This window comes from Bubalus kerabau, chromosome 16, assembly GCF_029407905.1.
Source record: "Bubalus kerabau isolate K-KA32 ecotype Philippines breed swamp buffalo chromosome 16, PCC_UOA_SB_1v2, whole genome shotgun sequence".
In the NCBI taxonomy this organism is placed as follows: domain Eukaryota; kingdom Metazoa; phylum Chordata; class Mammalia; order Artiodactyla; family Bovidae; genus Bubalus; species Bubalus kerabau.
In genome coordinates, this window is record NC_073639.1 from 13,368,530 (window position 1) to 13,392,796 (window position 24,267).

A 24,267-nucleotide genomic window follows, 5' to 3' on the forward strand; every position below is an offset into this window, starting at 1 on the left:
CCCTAGAATTCACTGGAAGATGCTATGATTACCTTCTAAGCTGTGCTCCCCTTAACATTATAGCCTCAACCAAAGTCAATTCTGCTTTCAGTTTTGTTCTTCACTGTGAATTGGAGCCTGATACAGCAGCATGGTATGGATTACTGTGCTAAAAGTATTTTGAAATATTTCTCTTGTGAGTTCCATATCTTTCTTCTGCTTCTTTTGCATTTATAGAAAAATTGAGGAGAAATTCCTTGAATAAGGTACTATCAGAGTGGATAAAGCTTAGAATTCTTTACTGGTTTATTACAGTGATTATCTTGAACTGATTTTGGTTCAGGAAGAATGTTTTTTTGAAAGACCAGTTAAGTCTTAAGTAAGCCTTAAGTCAAGCAACTTGGTGTTTCTCAACCATTGGTTTTCAATTTTGAGTAACATAGGAATCACCTGGGAACATAGGAATCACCTGCGCACCTTTAAAAAAACAAACAAAAAAAAAAAAGTGTGTCTGGGCTTCATCCAAAGATTCTAATTTACCTGGTGTGGGATATCTAGGGTACAGCCTGGGTAGTGGGACTTTTTAAAACTCTGGCTGCACCTTGGAATCATGTAGGGAACTTCTAGAAACACTGTTGCCAGGGCCCCTTTCTAGCCCAGGTTAATCAGAATGTCTGAGGTGAACCCCATGCATATGTTATTCTTAGAAACCTCTGTATAGAGCCTAAAGCTTACAGGTTGAGAACTACTAGGTATGAATATCCTTATACAAATGTCAAATCATTATGTTGTACATCTGAAACTAATGTATGTCAATTATAGTTCAACAAAGAAAGATAAAGAGAAAAAAATAGGTTGAATGTAGAAAGATTTGATTTCAGTGGACAGTTGAGGTTTTTATTTAGATTACTCATTTTTATTTTTTTAAATTTTATTTTATTTTTTAACTTTGCAATATTGTATTGGTTTTGCCATATATCAAAATGAATCCGCCACAGGTATACATGTGTTCCCCATCCTGAACCCTCCTCCCTCCTCCCTCCCCATACCATCTCTCTGGGTCATCCCAGTGCACCAGCCCCAAGCATTTTTAGAAGCTGAATGTGAATCTTTTTTCAAAAAGGAATACATTATTATAGTTTGAAAATTAAAGTTGTTCAGTCGTGTCCAACTCTTTGCAACCCCATGAATTCTCTAGGCCAGAATACTGGAGTGGGTAGCCGTTCTCTTCTCAGGGGATCTTCCCAACCCAGGGATCGAACCCAGGTCTCTCGCATTGCAGGCAGTTTCTTTTCTAGCTAAGCCACAAGGGCAGCCCTTATAATTTAAATTTATATAAAATGTTTACTAAGCAAAGAATACTCTTTGTAGTCTTTTAATTTTATTCAGTTAACAAAATGGTTGTATATGTGTCTGTGTGTGCTCAGGCACCTGTATATTCATGTTGAGGGATATAAAGATTAATAGATGACAAATAGGTAAAAGTATAAAGGCATTGATACACAGATCTCCATATCTTAGAAAAATAATATGAAAGCAGTATATCGGAACTTTAACGGTTGTTATCTGTAAGATATGGGAATAAGAGATACCATTTTTTCATCTATCCTGTGCATTCTTATCTTTTCCTATACTTTGCATTAGGTCTGTGCATTAATTTTATACAGAGTATAAAAATTTATCTAAAAATCCCAATAAGGGGACATTGTCCTGTTCTACTAAAATCCACTCAGTTGAAAACTCTATAATGACAGGAACCATTATTACCTTATTCACCACTCTAGCCACAGCATAGTGTCTGGTACAGAATGTACTCTCAGTAAATGTACGATGAACCTGTTAATGAATTAACTAAGTAATTAGGTTCAAACACCCACAATGGAAATCAAGGTGGATAAAAAAAAAAAAAAAAAGAAATGCTTTTGACAAAGATTGTCAAAAGAGAATGCCAAATATAATCTGAACCCAAGCTTTACATCGAACATAGCCAGGGATATCTTTAATGGCTTCCTAACAATCAAACTATCCAAACAGAAGCACGGATGATTATTTAAGCAGCCATTATTCTCAATAAGGAAAATCATTTCTGCATACTTAGAATCAGCACCAGAAATATTTGCATTTCAATTAGTATACAATTCCAATTTTAGTCTGATATTGGTTGATGTGGCTTTTAAAGTTGTATTTCACCCAATTCCAGAAAAGAAGTTTTCTTAACCACATTCTACCTCCAAATATACTCTGGCTAATCAACTTACCACTCTTGTCTGATCAACATGTTTAATTATCAAGCTCCTTACTACCCCTCATGTTTCTATCCTTAGAGATTATATTGTTGACTTGCTTTAGTGCTGTTTTCGAGAAAAGGCTTCCTCTTCCCAAGAAAAAAATAGGAACTGGATGTAGTAGAAAGAGCTGTAGATAGAACCAGAACAGAAGGTTGCTCTTGATGTACCAACATATGAAACAAGACACAAAGTAAGAGCGGAACTTTTGCTTCATCATGTCTCTTGCTCTTGGTTTCTTCTCTAAGGCTCCATTTCATTCTTTCACACACTCGTCCTCTGAAATCCCAGATTAGTGATATTACCCAGATGTGCATTTTTGCTTGCTAAGCTTTCAGTTTCCTCCACTTTATTGAGGCCTTTCCTCAGTGAACCTCTTCCTACCTTGGGACCTTACAGTACATTTTAGTGCCGCCTCTCTGGCTGCAGTTTCCATAGATCTTGGCATTTCAACAGTAGTTTGAAAATTTAGGTCTTCTGCAGTTGATAAGCACTCTGCACACTAACTTGTCTCTCACTCTGTTGCTTGACCCACGGTCCACTGGCAGAGCTTTTAATTGAGTCACAAAAGAGAAAATCAGGTTTCGTAAATAGAATCAATATGAAGTTGAATCTGTCAGCAATAACTAATGAAAATATAATTGGTACACTTGTTTCATTCGTTTTCTCCAACCATAAAAGGAGAAACGTTTTGCCTTCCTCTGATATCAAATAGGAAGGACTTCACTGGTGACTCAGATGATAAAGAATCTGGCTGCATTGAGGGAGACCAGGGTTCGATCCCTGGGTTGAGATGATACCCTGGAGAAGGGAATGGCTACTCACTCCAGTATTCCTGCCTGGCGAATCCCATGGACAGAGGAGCCTGGTGGGCTGTAGTCCTTGGGGTTGTGAAGAGTCAAACACAACTGAGTGACTAACGCTTTCACATTTACTTAACATCAAATAACCTAGAACATTTTCCCTTATTTTAAAGTTCTTCACCTCTCTTTCACCATAAATTAGAGAGGTCTCAACAGTATCACACTGGGTATTATCAATTCCCAATTTAATTCTGCATTATTTCTCAAGTGTAAAACTTGACTTTCTAGGATATTGATGATGTCAAAATTAAAAAATCGCCATCATTCCTATTCATGTGAAAAATATGTGCTTCTACTAAGTAGTGAAAGCATGATAGGCATTCCAGCGGCTACAAGTAAGATACAGGATTCCTTGAGAAGGACTCGATGAAGTCACCTCTTCCTAACCCATGAAAACACATGGAACAGGTAATAGGTGAAGGGGGATTTTTAGAGCTAGCAGAACATGAAACGCTCTAGAAACAACTCTGGTCCCAATTTTCACTGAATTTTTTCTTCTCTAATTTTCAAGCTCTTTAAGATTATCTCAAAAGAAATAGAAATGCACTCTCTATGCCCAAGTCTTCACTATCTAAAAATTGTATTTACTTCCAAACAAATGGCATTGTTAGAACATATATACCTACCGTATGTGAAATCACTGTCCACATATACATTTATTATACAATATACATGTATTGTAACAATAGCTAAAATTTTATACCATTTTTATTCCTGCAGAACTATTTTGTATGTATACTTAATTCCTAATGATCAATCGGGGTTTCCTTAAAATGGCTACGTGGAATGTTATAGGACGTGCAAATGGAGCATTTCATACAGGAGTAACCCCAACCAGAAAGAAGAATCTTGGGTCTTTGTAATTGTTTTAAAATCCATTCAGTTCAGTTCAGTCACTTAGTCGTGTCCGACTTTTTGTGACCCCATGAATAGCAGCATGCCAGGCCTCCCTGTCCATCACCAACTCCCAGAGTTCACTCAAACTCATGTCTATTAAGTCGGTGATGCCATCCAGCCATCTCATCCTCTGTCGTCCCCTTCTCCTCCCGCCCCCAACCTTTTCCTCTGGCCCCCAGTCCCTCCCAGCATCAGAGTCTTTTCCAATGAGTCAACTCTTCGCATGAGATGGCCAAAGTATTGGAGTTTCAGCTTTAGCATCAGTCCTTCCAATGAACACCCAGGACTGATCTCCTTTAGAATGGACTGGTTGGACCTCCTTGCAGTCCAAGGGACTCTCAAGAGTCTTTTCTAACACCACAGTTCAAAAGCATCAATTCTTTGGCACTCAGCTTTCTTCACAGTCCAACTCTCACATCCATACATGAGCACTGGAAAAACCATAGCCTTGACTAAATGAACCTTTGTTGGCAAAGTAATGTCTCTGCTTTTGAATATGCTATCTAGGTTGGCCATAACTTTCCTTCCAAGGAATAAGCGTCTTTTAATTTCCTGGCTACAGTCACCATCTGCAGTGATTTTGGAACCCCAAAAAATAAAGTCTGACACTGTTTCCCCATCTATTTCCCATGAAGTGATGAAACCAGACGCCATGATCTTCGTTTTCTGAATGTTGAGCATTCTCCACTTTCACTTTCATCAAGAGGCTTTTTAGCTCCCGTCACTTTCTGCCACAAGGGTGTAGTTTTTTAAGGAAATTCAAATAATACAAAAATATGTAGGTTACCAAGTAAATATCCCCTTTCACTTTCCCTAGGCTCTTCTCTCACTGCCTCTCATAGATCATATGTCCTTCCCAAAGGACATCGATAAATTTATTTCTTCATAAAAGAAGAAATGTTTTGCCTTCCTCTAAGATCAAATAACCAAAAAAATTTTTCCTTTTTTAAAGTTCTTCACTTCTCTTTCACCATGAATTAGAAAGGTCTCAACAGTGTCACACTGAATTTTAGTAATTCCCAATTTAAGTTTGTGTTGTTTCTCAGGTGAAAATTTTGACTTTCTGGGATATTAACCATTCCACTATTAAATTACATTTAGGAAAATCTCAATTATTCTTAATTACAAACTTTGCTTAGGTGATTATCTAAGTAGATAAGTCTGTCCCTATATGTATAAAGGTTAAAATTTGGCTCATGTTAAATTTATTTTTTAATTTTGATAAAAATGTTCAAAGGACTTTCAAAGAGGCTTAACCAATTTATTTCCCCACAAAGAGTGTTTTCAGTCAGCATTTCCTGACTAATTCACCAAGCCTTTTTTTACTCTTCTCTTATTTAGGGACAATATATGTATATCATAATAGTTCTAATTTCATTTCCTTGATTTTTATAGCAGAGTTAGTGTTATTTCAAAAGTTCATTCACTTATTTTTATTTCACAGGCTTTGCCTGTCTTTTTATTGGGCAATTTAAATTTTTATTGGCTTTTTAAAAATTTTTTTATATACATATATACAGGTTTTTGCTAAATCAATATTTTTATTATATGCACTTACATACATTTTTTATTCTAATCTACTTCTTGCCTTTTAAATTTGTTTACCCTTTAACATACTCAGGGTTTTTTTTGTCAGTTTCTTTGGGCTTATAAAAATCAAATCTCTGCTATTTTTCCTTTTTAGATTCTAGATTTTCTGCCTTATTTAGGAGGCATTCCTCAAACTCACCTTTATTATATATATTAAATTCTTATGTTTATATGCATTATTTGGAGATTCTATTAGAGTCCCCATGGTCTAGTAATTTCTTTTGCATCAAGAGTATTACATTTATATTTATTATATATATATGATATTATATAGAGAGAAATATTTGTGTATTATTTATATAATCATGTATTATATAAGTACTATGAAATAATATATCCATTGTATACTATAAATAGTATGATAAAAGATAAATGTATATGATTTCTACATAATATAAAATTTTTAATTAATTGAATTGAACAGGATTTCTCATCTAATGTGGAGTGCTACCAGTTTTAGTGAATATTTTACCTCACGCTTGGCTTTGATGTGAGTATTTTACCATTAAGTAAAGCCTATGCTTTACATCAGCTCAACGTTCAGAAAACGAAGATCATGGCATCCAGTCCCACCACTTCATGGGAAATAGATGGGGAAACAGTGGAAACAGTGTCAGACTTTGTTTTTCTGGGCTCCAAAATCACTGCAGATGGTGACTGCAGCCATGAAATTAAAAGACGCTTACTCCTTGGAAGGAAAGTTACGACCAACCTAGATAGCATGTTCAAAAGCAGAGACCTTACCAACAAAGGTTCGTCTAGTCAAGGTCGCAAAGAGTTGGACACGACTGAGCAACTGATCTGATCTGATCTGATGCTTTACATCTTCTAGAAATACACTATTTATGGTTAAAAGATTTTGTTTCTATATTGCTAAGAGATTTTACCAGTAGGAACAATTTTTCAGTATCTTCTGATTGATTTCCTTCATACACACACTTTTAATTTACTGATAGGATAAATCACACTAGTAAGTTTCCTAATGTTGAAAAATCGTGGCAAACCTGGAAATAAACCACCTTGGTTATGATGTATGGTGACTGCTTCAGTTTGCTTTTATTTTACTTACTTCTTTTGCTTCTGTTTCCATAAGTGAATCATTTGGAGGTTATCTTTTTCTGGAATCAAGAGGAATTTTGCCATTCAGTCTATCTTCCAATGAGTTGAAAAACCTACCAATTCTAAGCCCTGGTATAGACATTATAGAAAAATGGAACTCGAAACATATTGAAAGCTATGAAGTTCAGTTCAGTTGCTCAGTTGTGTCTGACTCTTTGCGACCCCATGATTTGCAGCACACCACATAAAACAGATATCATATATTTAGGTTATGCTATTTACTATCCAATCCCACCTCTAAGGATTGACAAAAGCCATTAATTAGTGTGACTAGATGTTATGTCATGGATCCCAGATATTTATAAACAAATCCCTGACTACATCATTTCTCTTATTAAATTGTTACTCACTAGATTAGTTTGGATAGTGTTCAGATGTGAATAACAGAAACCTAAAGTAATAATGGTTTAAATAAACTAGAAGTTAATTTGTCTCTCAGGGAAAAAGAGGTAAACAATTCAGAGGGATGGTGAGGCAGCCTTATTCCACAAAGCCCAGAGGGACCCAGATTCCTTCTGCCTTTCCACTCTGTCATCCTTTGGGCATGGTCTTCACTCATGGACTGAGATGGAATTACAGCCACCATATAAAGTACAGGCAGCACATACAGGAAAAGAGATAAGAAGGCTCATTGGGTCCATGCCAATTGTCTCATATGGAAGGGTCCCGGAAGCCATCACAGGTATTTCCTTTTACACCCCTTCGACCAGAACATAGTTATATGTCATGCTTCCTACAAAGGAAGCTGGCCAGTATATTCTATTATTCTAGGAAAATGTAAGTGAAAGTGTTAGTCACTCAGTCATGTCTGACTGTGACCCCACCACGCTCCTCTGTCCGTGAAATTCTCCAGGCAAGAATACTGGAGTGGATAGCCATTCCCTTGTCCAGGGAATCTTCCCACCCAGGGATCAAAGCCCAGTCTCCCGTATTACTGGCAGATTCTTTACCATCTGAGCCACCAGGAAAGCCCTAGAAAGTCATGTATCTAGCTAAAACAATCTTATTATAATGGGAGAAATGCAGAAGTAGATATTGGAAGAAAATTAACCATCTCTGTCATTGCTATATCACACACACTTGGAAGAAGTCTGCCTGTGTATTTCCTAGCCTCCTCTGTCTTCATGAATTCAAGGCCCTGGGGACAAATGTTCCTGCTCAGAGAGTAGAGATAGATCAGTATAAATTAATCAGTATTGATGGAGAAAAGAACTTAAAGAGCATGACTTACTGCCATCGGATCAATGCTGCCATTCTGATGGATAAAAAGCAGAATATTCCTTGAATGAAGAAAGTGTACCCTAGTCTTTCAATCAGCCAATATATTCTGGGGACCAGTAATGTAACCCCATTATTTGGGAACCATGCAGATCACAACAAAGTTGTCTGCAGTTGAAATGATGGCACCTACAAATAAAATGTTATATAACCCAATTATTATTAGTAACAAAGTAAGAGTCTCCATATGATTCCACATATGGAGTCTCAAAGTCTCCATATGACTGAATGATAGCCATACTTGATATAGACAAAAATGGAGATTTCTGCTTCATATGTTATGGTGCCTATGAATTTGGAAGGATTGATTATTAATATATTCCTGAAAACAACTAAAAATACTGGATTAAATATGAAAATGTCATATTAAAAATATTTATGATATAACAAAAATAGTAAATTATTGTTAATAAAAAGCTAAGTGGAAAAGAGAATCCTAAGATTAGCAGAGAACTAAGTTACTTTTACCATTGGGCATTTTCTAAACCTAGAAACTTGAATTGCAATTTTAGAGCCTTACAGCATAGTGAAGTGAAGTCTCTCAGTTATGTCCCACTCTTTGCGACCCCATGGACAGTAGCCTACTAGGCTCTGCCATCCATGGGATTTTCCAGGCAAGAATACTGGAGTGGGCTGCCATTTCCTTCTCCAGGGGATCTTCCCAACCCAGGAATCGAACCTGTGTCTCCTGCATTGCAGACAGACACTTTACCGTCTGAGCCACCAGGGAAACCCTATAGCATAGTAGGGATTGAAAACAAAGGTTAACCCAAGTTAGAGAGTCTATAAGAGAGTCTTACCAACCAATAATCTAGGACACCAGTTGGCCAAATGCTCAGTGAGAATGAATAAAAAATAAGCTCATTCCTCTGTCCCCACCTTCAGGGAGCTACAGGAAAATTTGCTTTGATATTGAGGAAAGAAAAAGGATACATTTTCCCTGAGATGTCATAATTTTAAATGAGCTTTTATATAGATTTGTAGCTCAAATCCATATCATTTGTGTGTTCAGAGACTTCAGACTATAAATTCATTTTAAAGTTTTCCTATACATAATTCTCTCAGGTATAGGACAGAAACAAGCAAAACTACCCCCCAGATATTTAGAGGAACTTGTCATCATCCAGGGACTCAAAAATTCCTGTAAATAATTTCCCAGAGAAAACAAGCAACTCAGGATTAAAACTTATGTGTACACATCAAATCAAGGCATTATGAAAACAACTAAAAAGCTAAAGCAAAATGAGTTTTCAAATATTTGAATAGTTAACACTAAATTATGAAATGCCTATTAAAGAGAAGAATTAACCTGTGAACATTATTAAAAATGACCCACAAACCTAAAAACAGAGATACTTTAGAAATAAATACATATACTTAAATTTAAGAACTCAACTGATATGTTTGTGAGCAAACTAAACACAGCTGAATAAAAAATTAAGAACTGTAAAAATAGATTAGAATAAAACTATCTACAATGTAATATGAAGAAAGTAGTGAAGAAATGAAAGTTAATACTTTTTGCACATAGAGTTAGCATGTTATCAAATTTTTTGTCAAAGCTTTAGATGGAAGGAAGGACAGAATGATGCAGATACAATATTTAGGAAGACAATGCCTGAAAATATTCCAGAAATGGTGAGACATCAGTCCGCAGATTTAAGGAACCTAATCGGTCCCCATCAAAGAAATCTCACTTTATATTAATAGTAAACCAGCACAACACCAAAGACGGATGGTGTTAAAAGAAACCAGGGCTCGGTGGAAGAGGAGGGGAGAGGATTCCTTCAATAAAGCAACAGGCTGACATTTTGTTTCTCAGCAGCTTCAGTGAAACCAAAGCCAATGGAATGATACATTCAGTGTGCTGAAAACAAGTGACTGTCTGTCTAGAATTCTATATGCAGAGAAAATATCACTTTTAAAAAGGGAAAAACAATGGAATTTCCTTATAAACAAAAATTCAGAAAGTCATTAGCAGACCTTATGTAGTAAAATTCTAGAGGATATTCCTCAGGTGTAAGGAAAGTGATCCCAATGGAAAGTCTGAGATATAAGAAAGAATAAATAGCAAAGAAATGAGTAAGTTTTTTGAGTAAACCTGAGTTTTGACAATATAAAATCAATAATGGTAGTAATATATCATGAAGTATAAAAATATATAATTATAATTCCTAGCAAAATCATACAAATCAGAAGGCGAGTCAATGGAATTAGAGGTTTTTTAAGATTTATATTGTCTGGATGGAGGAGCCTGGAAGGCTGCAGTCCATGGGGTCGCTGAGGGTCAGACACGACTGAGCGACTTCACTTTCACTTTTCACTTTCATGCATTGGAGAAGGAAATGGCAACCCACTCCAGTGTTCTTGCCTGGAGAATCCCAGGGATGGGGGAGCCTGGTGGGCTGCCTTCTATGGGGTCGCACAGAGTCGGACATGGACACGACTGAAGCGACTTAGCAGCAGCAGCAGGAGAGAGGTAAAGTTTTTCCATTAGACTTTGATGTGTTAATTAGTCACATTATAATTTCTAGGGAAACCACTAAAAAAAAGGAAACAGAATATACAACTTCCAAAGTAGAAGAAAGGAATAATAAAAAAAAATAATCAGTTCTAAAAACACAGGACAATTTGAAATATTTGAAACAATTTGAAATACTAAACCTCAATACATTACATGTTGTAGTTAAAGGACAAAAAAATTTTTGACTACCTTTTAGAAATTCCAACTTTATTAATTATAACAGAAGAAAGAGGAAGTTTGAAAATGAAAGCCTGGGTAAAGATATATCATAAAACACTAATCAAAACAAAGTTGGTATATTGCCTCTGCCTCATTTTCTCTCCTTTCTGTCTAAGAATGCTGATTAAAAAAATAAATATAGAAACAAACAAAAAAGTAGAAACTTACAGAATGCTTGAACAAAATGAACAAGCAATGGGAGATCCCCCCTTTTATCTACATGCATCTCTGTTGTTTCAAATTTTAAAATAAACATTTTATTTTTATAATTTGATTTTTGCTTAATTTAAAAAGCTGTCACCTGCTACTCACGTACTTATGTGTTCATGCAAACATTAAGTTCCTCCCTATATTGGTATACATAAGAGATGTTCTTATTCACACTTTACAGGTTCAACAGCAGGCTCTCAGACCTCCCCACTATGCTTAATATAAGGGACACCCAGCCTCACAGTGACAGCGGAGGCACAGCCTTGAGTGGCATGAGAACCCAGGAGCAAGTCAAAGGTCTATGAAATTTGGACTGCACTTAAGTGGTCACTGTAAAAAGAACTAAAACCAGGTAAATCTCATGAATACAGGTCACCAACCCTGAAAATCTCTGGAAGTCAGAAAAGGTACTCAAGGAAAGGAATTTCCCAGTTTAATGAAATGTATATTATGATTTATCAGGATTTGGCTAAATATGTTAATGAAATAACATCTGTGTTCACCAGCTGCCTTTACCAACTTCCCTAGAGTGTATTTGGAGAAATCCCAAATTATAAAACTTCAAGCTATGGGATGAAAATGTTGCTCAGCTGGCTTGAGCAATTACGGTGAAACATACTTGATTTCATTTTGCAATTGGGGTAAAACATTTGCAATAGCAAATTAGTGCATCTTAAAGTTTTTGTTTTTATAACCTTAGTAATATTCCCTTTATATACTTTCACCTCCGATCTGGTGCAAGGAGGCTGAACCTGTATAGCAATAGTACAGATTAGACCTAGGCAGACAAGAGTAAGAAATTGTAACCCCTATAGGAAAGCAAGAAATGACACAGGCCATTTAGGATAATATATAGTTTCAAGTGCTTACAACATATGGCAAAGCAGGACTAGGAAGAAATAGAGCTGCAAGCGTAGGAAAAATAGCTAGTGCAGTTGTTTTTAAAGTAAACTTTACTAAACCATTAGGTTTTTGTCATGAGAACCACCGCAGAAAGGGAGACTAGTCCCCGTCCCAATTTCAACCAAATAAATGGTCCATCTATGTGGGATTTCATTTAAAGAAAGTTTGCACTGCTTTCTAAATGACCCTTTAAAAACTTAAAACTACTTGGAAAAAGGAAATGTTTCATCACTCAGTCTTGCCTGATTCCCCTGCAACCCTATGAACTGTAGCCCCCTGCCAGGCTCCCCTGTCCATGGGATTTACCATGGACAAGACAAAACAAGACTTCTCCAGGCAAGACTGGAGCAGTTGCTGTTTTCTTCTCCAGGGGATCGTCCCTGACCCAGAGATTTAACCAACATCTCTTATGTCTCCTGCATTGGCAGCCATGTTCTTTACCACTGAGCTACCAGGAAAGCCCCAAAAGTAAATAGATCCAGATAATTTTTAATTGCCCCACTGACTGAGGAACCTAAATAAAATCGCATTGAACTCTCAGCATCACCATTTTTTACACCATAGAAAATATAATTCCCATGACCATGATCTCAGAAAAATGTTGATTCTCTTACTATACACTAGAGTCTTTCAAGTACTTTATATACATAACTGCAGCTAATCTCACAATAGCTTTGGATATCAAGACCACTTTTACACTCACTTTATAGAAAATGCAACAGGCTTAGAGTATTTTCAAAATTACCTAAGGTAAAGAAAGAATATTGTCAGAGTTCAGTTTTTCTGCCTTCAAATCTCCTGTTTTTAGCAAAGTCACAGCACTTGAAAGCAATTAATAGTTGGCTTATCACATTTAAAGCATCTGGGCTACATAGGAATTCTGTTATCCACCCTGTCATTTATACCAGATTATGAACTTAAATCTCACTGAGAGAACTATAACATTATGGGATCAATAGTAATGGGAGCGAGAGATAAAAATCCAAAATTCTAGCTTATTAGTATTACTAGTTTGCTTGTTTTTTAAAATATTACCAAGTCCTTAGATATGTAACTGGTTTTCCTTCAAATTAAGAGTCTTTGTTTTCTTTTTATAATTTCCAAACACTCAAAAAACAAACAATCTGGGTAGGAAATGGCCCCAAAAAATGGAAGACAGAAAACTCAAGAGAACACCAAATGAAAACCCAGCAGGCAACTTGAACACTGTGTTAATTGTCTTCAGAGGGAAAAGGGAGGGTCTTCCAAAATGCTAATATGGGTACAGCTTTCTGACTCATGCCTTTATCCCCCACAGCACCTGGCATATTGCTTTGCATAATCAATATTTAAATGAATGGATGGATACATATGAAGCTCAGAGCTCCAAAATGCTATATTTCAATTCTCCCCCTCAAATCTAACACCATACACTCACAATATTTCTTAAAGTCTGATGACACTGAAATCAGAAACAGGATTTGAAGCCTAATTAAGGGCACAAATTGCTTAATATTTTGAGGTTTAACATAACAGATGCCCCATCTTTATATGAACATGTTTGTTTGAGAATCACATTTTCTGCTTATAATGCTGCTCTGGTTGTCTATATTTTTGCAAACTACCCAGCATGTGGTGGCTTAAAACAACAATTTACTATTTTCCCTTATGGTTCTGTAGGTTGACTGGTCTAACTTACGTTTTCTTGTGTGGTTGTAGTCCAGTGGCTACTGGGACTAGAGTCATGTGAATCCCTGCTGGGCTAGACATCCAAGATGGCTTATTCTCATTGCTGGTCACTAATAATGGGTAGCAACTGGGGCTAAGCTCGGCTGTCAGTGGGAGCCCCTGAAAGTCTTCTCTATGTGTCTTGGGCTTCTTACAGCAAGGTGGATTGATTCTGCGAGGAAATATCCCAAAAGATCAACAAAGAAGATATGAAACTTCTGATAGCATGGGCTCAGAGGCTACAGAGCATCACTCCTGACCCATTTTGTTGGTTACACTGGTCACTAAGGCCAGCCCAGACAAAAGGTTATGGAAACTAGACTCCATCTGGTCCCATGACTTCATGGGAAATAGATGGGGAAACAGTGGAAACAGTGTCAGACTTTATTTTTTGGGGCTCCAAAAATCACTGCAGATGGTGGCTACAGCCATGAAATTAAAAGATGCTTACTCCTTGGAAGGAAAGTTATGACCAACCTAAATAGCATAATTCAAAAGCAGAGACATTACTTTGCCAACAAGGTCTGTCTAGTCAAGGCTATGGTTTTTCCAGTGATCATGTATGGATGTGAGAGTTGGACTGTGAAGAAAGCTGAGTGCTTTTGAACTGTGGTGTTGGAGAAAACTCTTGAGAATCCCTTGGACTGCAAGGAGATCCAACCAGTCCACTCTGAAGGAGATCAGTCCTGGGTGTTCTTTGGAAGGACTGATGCTAAAGCTGAAACTCCAATACTTTGGCCACCTCATGCGAAGAGTGACTCATTGGAAAAGACTCTGATGCTGGGAGGGATTGGGGGCAGAAGGAGAAAGGGACGACAGAGGATGAGATGGCTGGATGGCATCACTGACTCATTGGACATGAGTTTGGGTGAACTCCGGGAGTTGGTGATGGACAGGGAGGCCTGGCATGCTGCGGTTCATGGGGTCGTAAAGAGTCGGACACGACTGAGCGACTGAACTGAACTGAACTTGACATGAGGGGCAACATACATCTTCAGAGAAGAAAGAAATTGGTAGTGGCCATCGCTAGATACTACCTACCACAAATGCCTAAACCTTAAAGAATCTTTAAAAGATTAGGTGTGAACACTACATCTGAGCATTGTGTTGTTAAACTCATCAGGATGTCCTTCTGGCATAATTGTAAATTGAATTGGCATGGCGAAAAAAAAGGTTGGAGTGTATACAAGCTTTTCCAAAAACACACAAAATTTAAAAACAACCTCATTCATTGAAATAATTTGTCAAACTATAGAATAGTTTCTATGGTTAATAAAATTCCAAATGAATATATTTCTTCTAAGGAAATACATGAAACAATATCATTATTGTTTATCTCCTAGTACTAAATTATTTCACCTAGTACTAAATCTTACTTCTTCTGAATGGCAACTTTATACATTTTGAAAAGTAAAATATAATCTTACCTTGTCTCCTGGATCTTAGTGGAAAAAAGTAAAGAGTAGCGTATTTTGCCTTGCTAATGCATTCAACAATTAGCAATAAGAAGAAAAGAGATACATTTTTATTGCCCGTAATTTGTCAGAATCTATTTGTTTTGCATATTCATTTAATCTTCATAAAACGCCAAAAAGGTAGGTTTGATTGACTCCGTTTTGTAAATAAAGAAACTAAAGTTCTTTGAGGTTTAGAAACTTAAACATTTGATGGAAAGAATAGTGTTAGGGTCTTGAATTTTTTTTCTCACACTGTCTCTTCTCATGAGGCAAAGTGAGCATACCTGTGTGTCTATGTCTGAGTGTGGGGAGACAGCAAGCATATACATATAGACCTTCACAAAAATGGAGGGAGGCAGTTTGGCAACAATATATTCCAATATAAAGTAGGGGAAAATTGGAAAGGAAAATGTATTTAGAGTTTACTGGTTCATCTGATATATGAAAAGTGAAAAAGAACTACCTATATTTATATAGAAATCCTAGAAGGATTGCTTCATCTTCAGTGATTTGGGGAAAGTAGTAATTCAAATCAGTGAGAAATGAAATGAGACAAATTTCTTTATAGGCATACATTTGATGATGTGGTCACTCTATACTTCTATCAAATATACTGCTGCTACTAAGTCACTTCAGTCGTGTCCGACTCTGTGCGACCCCATAGACAGCAGCCCACCAGGCTCCCCCGTCCCTGGGATTCTCCAGGCAAGAACACTGGAGTGGGTTGCCATTTGCTTCTCCAATGCATGGAGATGAAAAGTGAAAGTGAAGTTGCTCAGTCGTATCCAACTCTTCATGACCCCATGGACTGCAGCCTACCAGGCTCCTCCATCCATGGGATTTTCCAGGCAAGAGTACTGGAGTGGGTTGCCATTCCCTTCTCTTCAAATATACTAAAAGAATATTATAGGTAATATTGCTTTATATTATTTGCCTTTGTGACTAACTCTTTATCTAACCTAGTAAAATAAATAACTCAGTGAATGAATCTGAAGTAAGATTTGCACAATTTTTTCAATTGAACAAAATTTAGAGCAATACTCTCACCTTTCTGGAAAAGAGAATGATTAAATAAATTTAGAGCTTCCAACAAAAGCCTAAAACCAAAGAAGACCAAGGTATGGAATCTGAGTCTGAAAGATAGGGTATTGTGTTATTTAAGTATTAGCACAGATGAACTTTTAAATGTGAAGCATTAAAATTTAAGTTATTTCTCAGATTTAATTTGTTAATAATATCATGCAAGGCAAATAGATTTTTGCTTAGTCTGGTAAAGTAGTGCTGAATCAATTGTAGCCACTGCCTGTTAAAATAGGGGAAAGAGAAGAAATGTAGCAGCAATCATTTGTGTATGTCTAAAGAACAAAGAAGATTTTAAATGTTTATGAAGCAGATTTTTAAAATTTCATATGATTATAACCTAAAATATGCAGGTCTTTTTGGTCTTTGCTATGATGGACCAATATCCTCTAGAACAGTCAGTTTTGACTGACATGACAACCAAGGTCAAATAGTCCCGTTTTGTGTGCCACAATCTGTCTCAATAGCAATGTTGGATTCAGCAAATATTCTTCTTTGTAGAAGTATGATTTTCCCCATATCTAGTCCATAGTCACATCTGCGATGCCTGACATAAAATAAGGACTCAGCAGATACATTAGTAGTAAATTGAATGTATCTTTTTCTGAATTATAGAGAGGCCAACATTAGACTACATCCAAGACTTTCTACTAATATCTGAATGCTTTGTGAATTGCATGTATATATAATCCCTAGTTATATCAATCCAGGTAATTTATACAAATATTTTGGCTATTCTGACTCACTGGATCAATCAAATCCTTCAAAACCAACTGGCTCATTTATGAACAATGCAGTCCTACAGATGATTTTAACATTGCTGTTTCCCTTAACAACTTGCATTGATATGTCATCTTATTACAACTGTTCATAAGGTTTTTCCTGGAAAGCCAGCTTATAGATAAAAAATCACAGAGTGTGTGGAAGAATACAGCCTCCTCTTTCCTATGTTTAAGACTCGTACAGCTCTATCTGATTGTCATGTTTTATGAGCAGCCAGTGGTTTGACAAACAAGTCTTGTCTTTCACGTATATCTCTTATCTTGGTCCATGTCCAATCCAAGGCCCAGGTCTGCTGCAAAAGCTGATGTCTAATGCACAGTGCCACAGTCTCTAAAATTGGAGTCATTTAGTTTGCCCACGCCCTCTGTGAGATAAGAAATTGGTGGTGTTAAATTTGTAGATAACCATTAAGGTAGTAGTTCCCAAACACTATGTTTCTTAGCAACCTCTACTCAAGTAGGGTGGCATTTGCTGTACGTGCTCTCGTCTATCTAATCAAATATCCTGCCCCTAATAGTAATCAACAAAGAGGTATTTCAAAGGAAGAGACCTTTCTCTTTTTTTAAAAAACTACTTCTAAAAATAATATAGCATAAGAAAAAGCACTACATGGGAAAGACTCTCAATTTTAATTCCCATGGGCAATAAACCCATATTCAGAAACATTGAATAACCTTTCTCTTCAGTCTCCACTGGCCAGGCTACAAGGACCTGGTGGTGGTCATAAAATTTTCCAGCACTTTTGAAGACCCAGACACAATAATTACCTCCATAAATCTCGCTCAGGCCACACAGCTTGCTCTCCAAGAACATTGCTTTCTCTTTTTTTAATCCACTTTTGCTTTCTAAAAGATATTCTGGGCTACAAGATGTGGCTTCTCAGGCTAGCAGGGTGCCCTTTCTAGTCTTCACTTTGGTCACCCGTGAACCCAAACACTCACAACCTTTTCTTAAAGGGTAGCAGTCGATCCCATCTGCCCTCCTTCAGCTTCCATAAGTGAAAATTCCATCATCTTGGGAAAAGTTGCAGACACTCTTTGGCTTTGACCTTGTGACTCCATGAAAAAGTTCTAGCATGCTGAAGACTGAAGGTATCTAAAGTTGCAAAGTAACATATCATTGATAGGACTCCCTCTTTGCAAAGCTCAATTATTGCAGGAGCATTTAAGATTTCTACTCAGGGTGCTTTCCTTTTACCATCTGGTAATATCCTCACAGCATTATAGTGAAAGCTTCATAATGAGAGTCTTACCCTTCCTCACACAATATTCTATACAAAGAATCTACTAAGTTGTTTGTTTTTTTAAGTTGAGTTCTATTGTGTTTATTAATGTCCCACAGGGAGCCCAAACAACAAGGCACTATCAAATGGTAAAACTAAGCACTGCTCACCACATTTTATTTTCAATAGTCAGGATAATCTCCTGAAAGTCTTTCACTAAACATTCCCACATATAAATTTTTAAAAACTCTGGTAAAACTAACAGAAAAATTACATGAATATACTTATGTATTTATTCTTCTTTCAGTTCAGTTCAGTCACTCAGTCATGTCCGACTCTATGTGGAGTGGACTGCAACCCCATGGGCTGCATTATGCCAGGCTCCTCTGCCCATCACCAACTCCTACAGCTTGCTCAAACTCATGTCTATAGAGTCAGTGATATCATGCAACCATCTCATCCTTCCTGTTCTTCCTTAACATGAGACATTTGAAAAGAGAGAACTTCATGACACCAAATGGGGTTCAGATCCTACCATTTAACTGACAAAGAATATTAATATTTCCTAGTGTTTATTGAAATGATAATAACTTGCATCAGGATTATAGGATTAAATGAGAAAATGGGATAAAAGTCCCTCATAAAATGCCTAGCACATAGTAAATTTCAATAAATGTTTATTGGCCTATACTCAGCCAATATGAAGATGGAAGAAATATTAGACAGAGATTCCTCATTCCACTCAGGTAGCAAGGCCTTAGAGAGCTTGCCAAAAGATTTGCACCACGTGGAACTGCCAAAAGCATTTCCACCACCCATTAAGGTACAGGTGGGCATAAACTGTATTCATCCTGAAGAAATAGCTTTAGATTTACGTTACTCTGAGGAAACATATTAAAATTTCATATTTCTTTCTGAAGTATTACTCCTACCGAGTTAGTGAGCTTGTCATCTGTGTATAAAGAAGACTCACTTTCAAGGAGAATGAAAAATGGTTCTCTTCTATAATCAGGGACTCACCTCTGTATCCTCCCTAGTAACATCAGCCGTCGTGACTCTGGCTCCCTAGCAACCATGTCTTTCTATATCAGACAGCTTTATTTGAAACAATCTTCACTGGAGAAACCGGAGTTGAAAAGAGTCCACATAATTTTTTTTTTTTTTTAATGAAATATCCATGAGAATCGGTACAGTCAATTCCTCTTGGGATGCTAAGTAATTTTCCTTGTATAATTTTAATAAAAATTTTAAAGAGCACAGATTTGTCAAAGACCTGAATATATATATATATTTCATCAGGTAAGTACTTTGTTGCAAATGTTATACTTAAAGAGCAGTAATATAAGAAATGGTAAATTTGTTCAAACTAGAAAGTTCTAAAAAGCAACACACCACATATTTCATGAGAACTTTGTGTTTCTAAACACAATTTTGATGCAACAGTCTGTCCTTTGAGTCTTTCTGCCCTACAGCCTCTGGGTGAGCTAATTTCTATATTGAGTTGGTTCTCAGCGCCAGAGGTCTGACAGGACATAGGAAAGTTTAAGCAAACAGTTCACTTTATTTGAAATGGATTTACTACTGTCACTGGGAACACTGTGTCCCTCCTGCCCTCGTTTTATGGCCCACGCACCTGATGAGCTGGCTCCTGACATAGGTAATCCTCATGTGCACTCACGAGCCACCTCAGCCTTCCTCACGAGCCCGTCATACAACCTCCACTTCAAATCCACCACCTTCTCAGCCAAAATCACAAAGAACCAAACTTCGTGGTCTGATTGTCTACAGAGTAACTTATATTCTTATAAAAATGAAGAAAATACCAAAAAAAATCATGCCTTACAAAAACGATTGATATTCAAAACCAGGAAATATCTCATATGGATATTAAACAAATAATATCACCTAAACAAATTGTATATTGTAGCTTCAAATCTTGTTCTGTACATAGAGATATGATATCTTAGGGAAAGTATTTTAAAAAATAAAAACTTCAATAATAATAACAGTAATAGTACTAATAACAAATGCTTTTACAAATATATAGCATCTTAAACTGGAGACGGGAATGGCAGTCCACTCCATGGAGAATCCCATGGACAGGCTACAGTCCATGGGGTCGCAAAAGAGTCAGGTGACTGAGAGACTAAAACAACAGCAAACTTTTAAAACTATTTAAACATGTCGTATACAGGGTTAACTCGGAAACCTGTGAAACAAAAATAGCAGACTATTATTATTCCCATACTATAGACAGTGAGACGAATACAGTGACTTGTTCAATGTCACCTGGTAAATTAGGGACAGAACGAACCTAGAGCCAAGCTCTCCTAGGTAGGAACTCTGGGCACTGAAGAAAGTTCTGAGCCTCTTAGAATCAGGACAGGCTGCAGCAGAAGCGCTCTTCATTGTGCATCTGTCTCTCCAGGCCCCAGGGTCAGTCCCACCTTAACTGATGCCCTGTCTCTCCTTTCAGGTCAACATCTATTATAATTGCTCCCACCTTACAGAAAAATAGGAGAGACTCTGCTGATTTAAGCTTTGCAGCTCTGCTTACAAGAGGAGAATAGCATAACCATAAGATATATGCCACCAACCAAGATATTTAACAAGGAACACAACAGTTTAAACAACACTTAGTTACTCAGTACTTCCTAACCCCCGGGCACTTTTTTAGGCTTTTGGAAAACAACTAAGAGAAGAGACAACAATCCATCCTCATGGAGTTTACATTCCAGAATAGGAAACAGATAATAACTTAGACATAATATATAGGTACATGATATAGCATGTTAGATCATGATGAATCCAAGGAGATGAAAATGGGACAGGCTAGAGAGGTTGGGGATACTGGATCATGGGTGGCAATAGGGCTGCAATTGTTAGTGGTATAAAACAATAGCTGAGGTATAAAACAATGGACAGTACGTGGTCCCTCCTCAAAAGAATCAAGCAGAATCTCATGAAGAAGAGAGGAACAGAGCAGGAGGGACTGACCATAGACGAAGTACAAATAACATGCCATCATGAACACGTTTTAATAGTCACTACATAGAAAATGTCTAGACAGGAAAAACCCAGGGATTACTTAGTATATCAAAGCAAGTTTACATCCCCTACACCCTCTGGTGCTATGTTCCTCCAGGGACTAACTGATGAGATCTAAATTTATGTTTGCTCCTCTGTTTAGGCTAAACAGATTCCCATGTTTCCTCATACTCTGTATGTATCATATCCTGACTCCTCCTCAAGACAAATTCTGGATGCAAGAAAATCCATCTTTAAGCTATGTCCTTGTAGTTGGCACCTACCAAGTTCTGGAACCACGGTCAACTTGATTCCAGGTAAACTGTCATCTCTCCTCTCCATGACTGTTGGACTCATCAATCCAGGACCCCTGGACTGATGAGCTTTAATTCCACTTATTCTCCATCCAAGGCCATTTTACCCCATACCATATTCCTTTCAAGAGGTAGTGGGATACCTTAGCAGTTTAGTGCATTTTTCGCTCTCCCACACTGTCTTATCCAGAATATCAGTTCCTTCCTCTTTTGGTCTTTTTTTTTTTTTTTTTTCTCCTTCAACCAATCTGTAGACTCCATTTCTGATAATGATTTACAGATTTCTGTCTTCTCTTCCAGATTTATCCAAATGGATCAGTACTGTTAAAGGCTTCTCCTAATGGTATTTGAATCATGATAGTTCTTAGATACAAATTGCTGCCTGGTAGGAATTCTCTCTATATAATAAGAAGGCTCTCTTCCACCAAACTAAACTAGAAGGTCAGGTCAGGTTACAAGGTAGCCAGCTAATTTAAGCTCAAAATTCAGCTTCTGGAAAATTAAAATGAAAAGCACTAGAGAACCTAAATATAGTTTAAATCTCTGCTGTCCTTTGATTATACATAGAGACAGTATCAAGAAAAGCGGTGCCTGACTGAGTAAGTCAAGTGTAACTACCATAGATTACATTTAACCACAAATGGAAAAGTGAATACAATAAACTGTTCAGTTCAGTTCAGTTGCTCAGTCGTGTCCGACTCTTTGTGACCCCATGAATCACAGCACACCAGGCCTCCCCGTCCATCACCAACTCCCGGAGTCTACTCAAACTCATGTCCATCAAGTCGGTGATGCCATCCAGCCATCTCATCCTCTGTCGTCCCCTTCTGCCCCTAATCCCTCCCAGAGTCAGGGTCTTTTCCAATGAGTCAACTCTTCACATGAGGTGGCCAAAGTACTGGAGTTTCAGCTTTAGCATCAGTCCTTCCAAAGAACACCCAGGACTGATCTCCTTCAGAATGGATCTCCTTGCAGTCCAAGGGACTCTCAAGAGTCTTCTCCAACACCACAGTTCAAAAGCATCAATTCTTCGGCGCTCAGCTTTCTTCACGGTCCAACTCTCATATCCATACATGACCACTGGAAAAACCATAGCCTTGACTAGACGGACCTTTGTTGGCAAAGTAATGTCTCTGCTTTTTAATATGCTGTCTAGGTTGGTCATAACTTCCCTTCCAAGGAGTAAACATCTTTTAATTTCATGGCTGCAGTCACCATCTGCAGTGATTTTGGAGCCCAGAAAAATAAAGTCTGACACTGTTTCCCCATCTATTTCCCATATATCCAATGCTTGAAAGGTTTGTTTTAAATATTTGAATAACAAGCAGATATATTTAGATAAGTGCTGTTTATACAAAAGGAATCAGAAAAAGAAAGGATGAGTACTCATAAAGCTTACTTTAGTATGCTTTTTTTCTAAACATCAAAAGTAATAAACAACTTTCTAAACATGACATAATTTATTCCCTAAAGATAAAAATAAATTGGATTCTACTTTAGTCTAGATAATTATATTTACTGTATTGATATATTTACTTTGTTATTACATATGAAAAACAATTTTACTTCAATAATGTTTTTTAAAATTAAGTTTCCATTGTAAAACAGCATGTGCTCTTCTTTATGAAAAATTTGGAAGAATCAGAAAATCACATATAACTGATTAGATATATAAAAGGATTGATCAGGTGCCAAAAGGGCAAGTTTATGCCCCAAGGCAGAGTGTATGCCATTCCACACTAGCCTGGCTTTTTGGTTATCTTTTGGTCTTAAACACAACAGAAGTTATATTCCAGTGGTAACAGCAGTAATAAAATGAAGCTTAAATCAAGAAGGAAAGAAATAAAGCAATCTGCATATACATTGGGAAAAAGATCTGACCTGGCAGTCCTTAGTCCTGGGTTCCATGGATGGCTCTGACATTGACTAGCTATGTGGTGAGGAACCTCTGGGTAAATCACCTGATGTCTGCTAGTCAAAATTCCATCAAAATGATATTTCTCACAACTAAGTAGGATTCAGATATTTTAATCAAGTACATTAAATAAAAGCCAGTCCTTCTGGGAAAAAAAAACAAAATAGTAATAACTATAGAAATTCAAATTTATATCTCACAAATTACCTACACAATTTATCTGATCAACAATAGCCTTTTATCTTAATTATCTGAGAAGAAAATGAAATATATTCTGAACTTTTTATTCTTATTATTGCTTTTTCCCTATTCTCGGAAATTTTTGAAAGAAAACTAATTAAATGTATTTTCTTGATTGAGGACAGAAATAAGTACAAAACTATCTAAGCGCCTAGCTAGGTTGAGTCAGTTTAAATAGAAAGAATTTAATCATTCAAATTTACTGAGAGTGTTGTCAGAATTAAAGCTAGGCTCTTTAAATAAAGTGATCATGCTGAATTGCAAGAACAGCAAAATATAAGCTGTGTTTTTCTTAAGACCATAGTGAATGTCTTTGCCTACACCCTTCAGTTCTAAAAAGGTTCTATGCAAATTATCTATCGAAAATCAGATATCAGTAACATTGGAGATCATTCTTCCCATCTTTCACATTAATTTCACTTTCAGGGTGTCTCTAGAAACCAACCTAACCCAGCTCAATCTTACTTTGAAAGTCAAATCCTAGCAATTCTGGGACTGTTCTAAATTAGAGAGTCAGCAGGAGATTCCTTGATATTGGGTACGTTTAGCTACATCTAGGCAATAAAAATAGCTAACTCAAGAATCTCTTTCGGAATTTGTTCATAGCTTATTTTGTCACTTATTCACAAATATTTCCTGAGTTTCATCTAGAAAG

The 24,267-nt window shown here is 36.9% G+C and overlaps 1 protein-coding gene across 1 annotated transcript in view; it reads right to left on the reverse strand.

Annotated features, from left to right (window-relative positions):
* LOC129630301 (uncharacterized) overlaps window positions 1–21,485 on the reverse strand; it is a 46,974-nt gene extending 25,489 nt beyond the window's left edge. Inside the window, exons 1-4 of the mRNA XM_055550804.1 lie at window positions 21,428–21,485; window positions 19,795–19,917; window positions 11,684–11,742; window positions 1,747–1,815 (exon numbers count right to left, since the gene is read on the reverse strand). Of these exons, the coding sequence (XP_055406779.1) occupies window positions 1,747–1,815; window positions 11,684–11,742; window positions 19,795–19,917; window positions 21,428–21,485 (309 nt within the window). The remainder of the gene's footprint in view (window positions 1–1,746; window positions 1,816–11,683; window positions 11,743–19,794; window positions 19,918–21,427) is intronic.
* Between the last annotated feature and the right edge of the window lie 2,782 nt (window positions 21,486–24,267).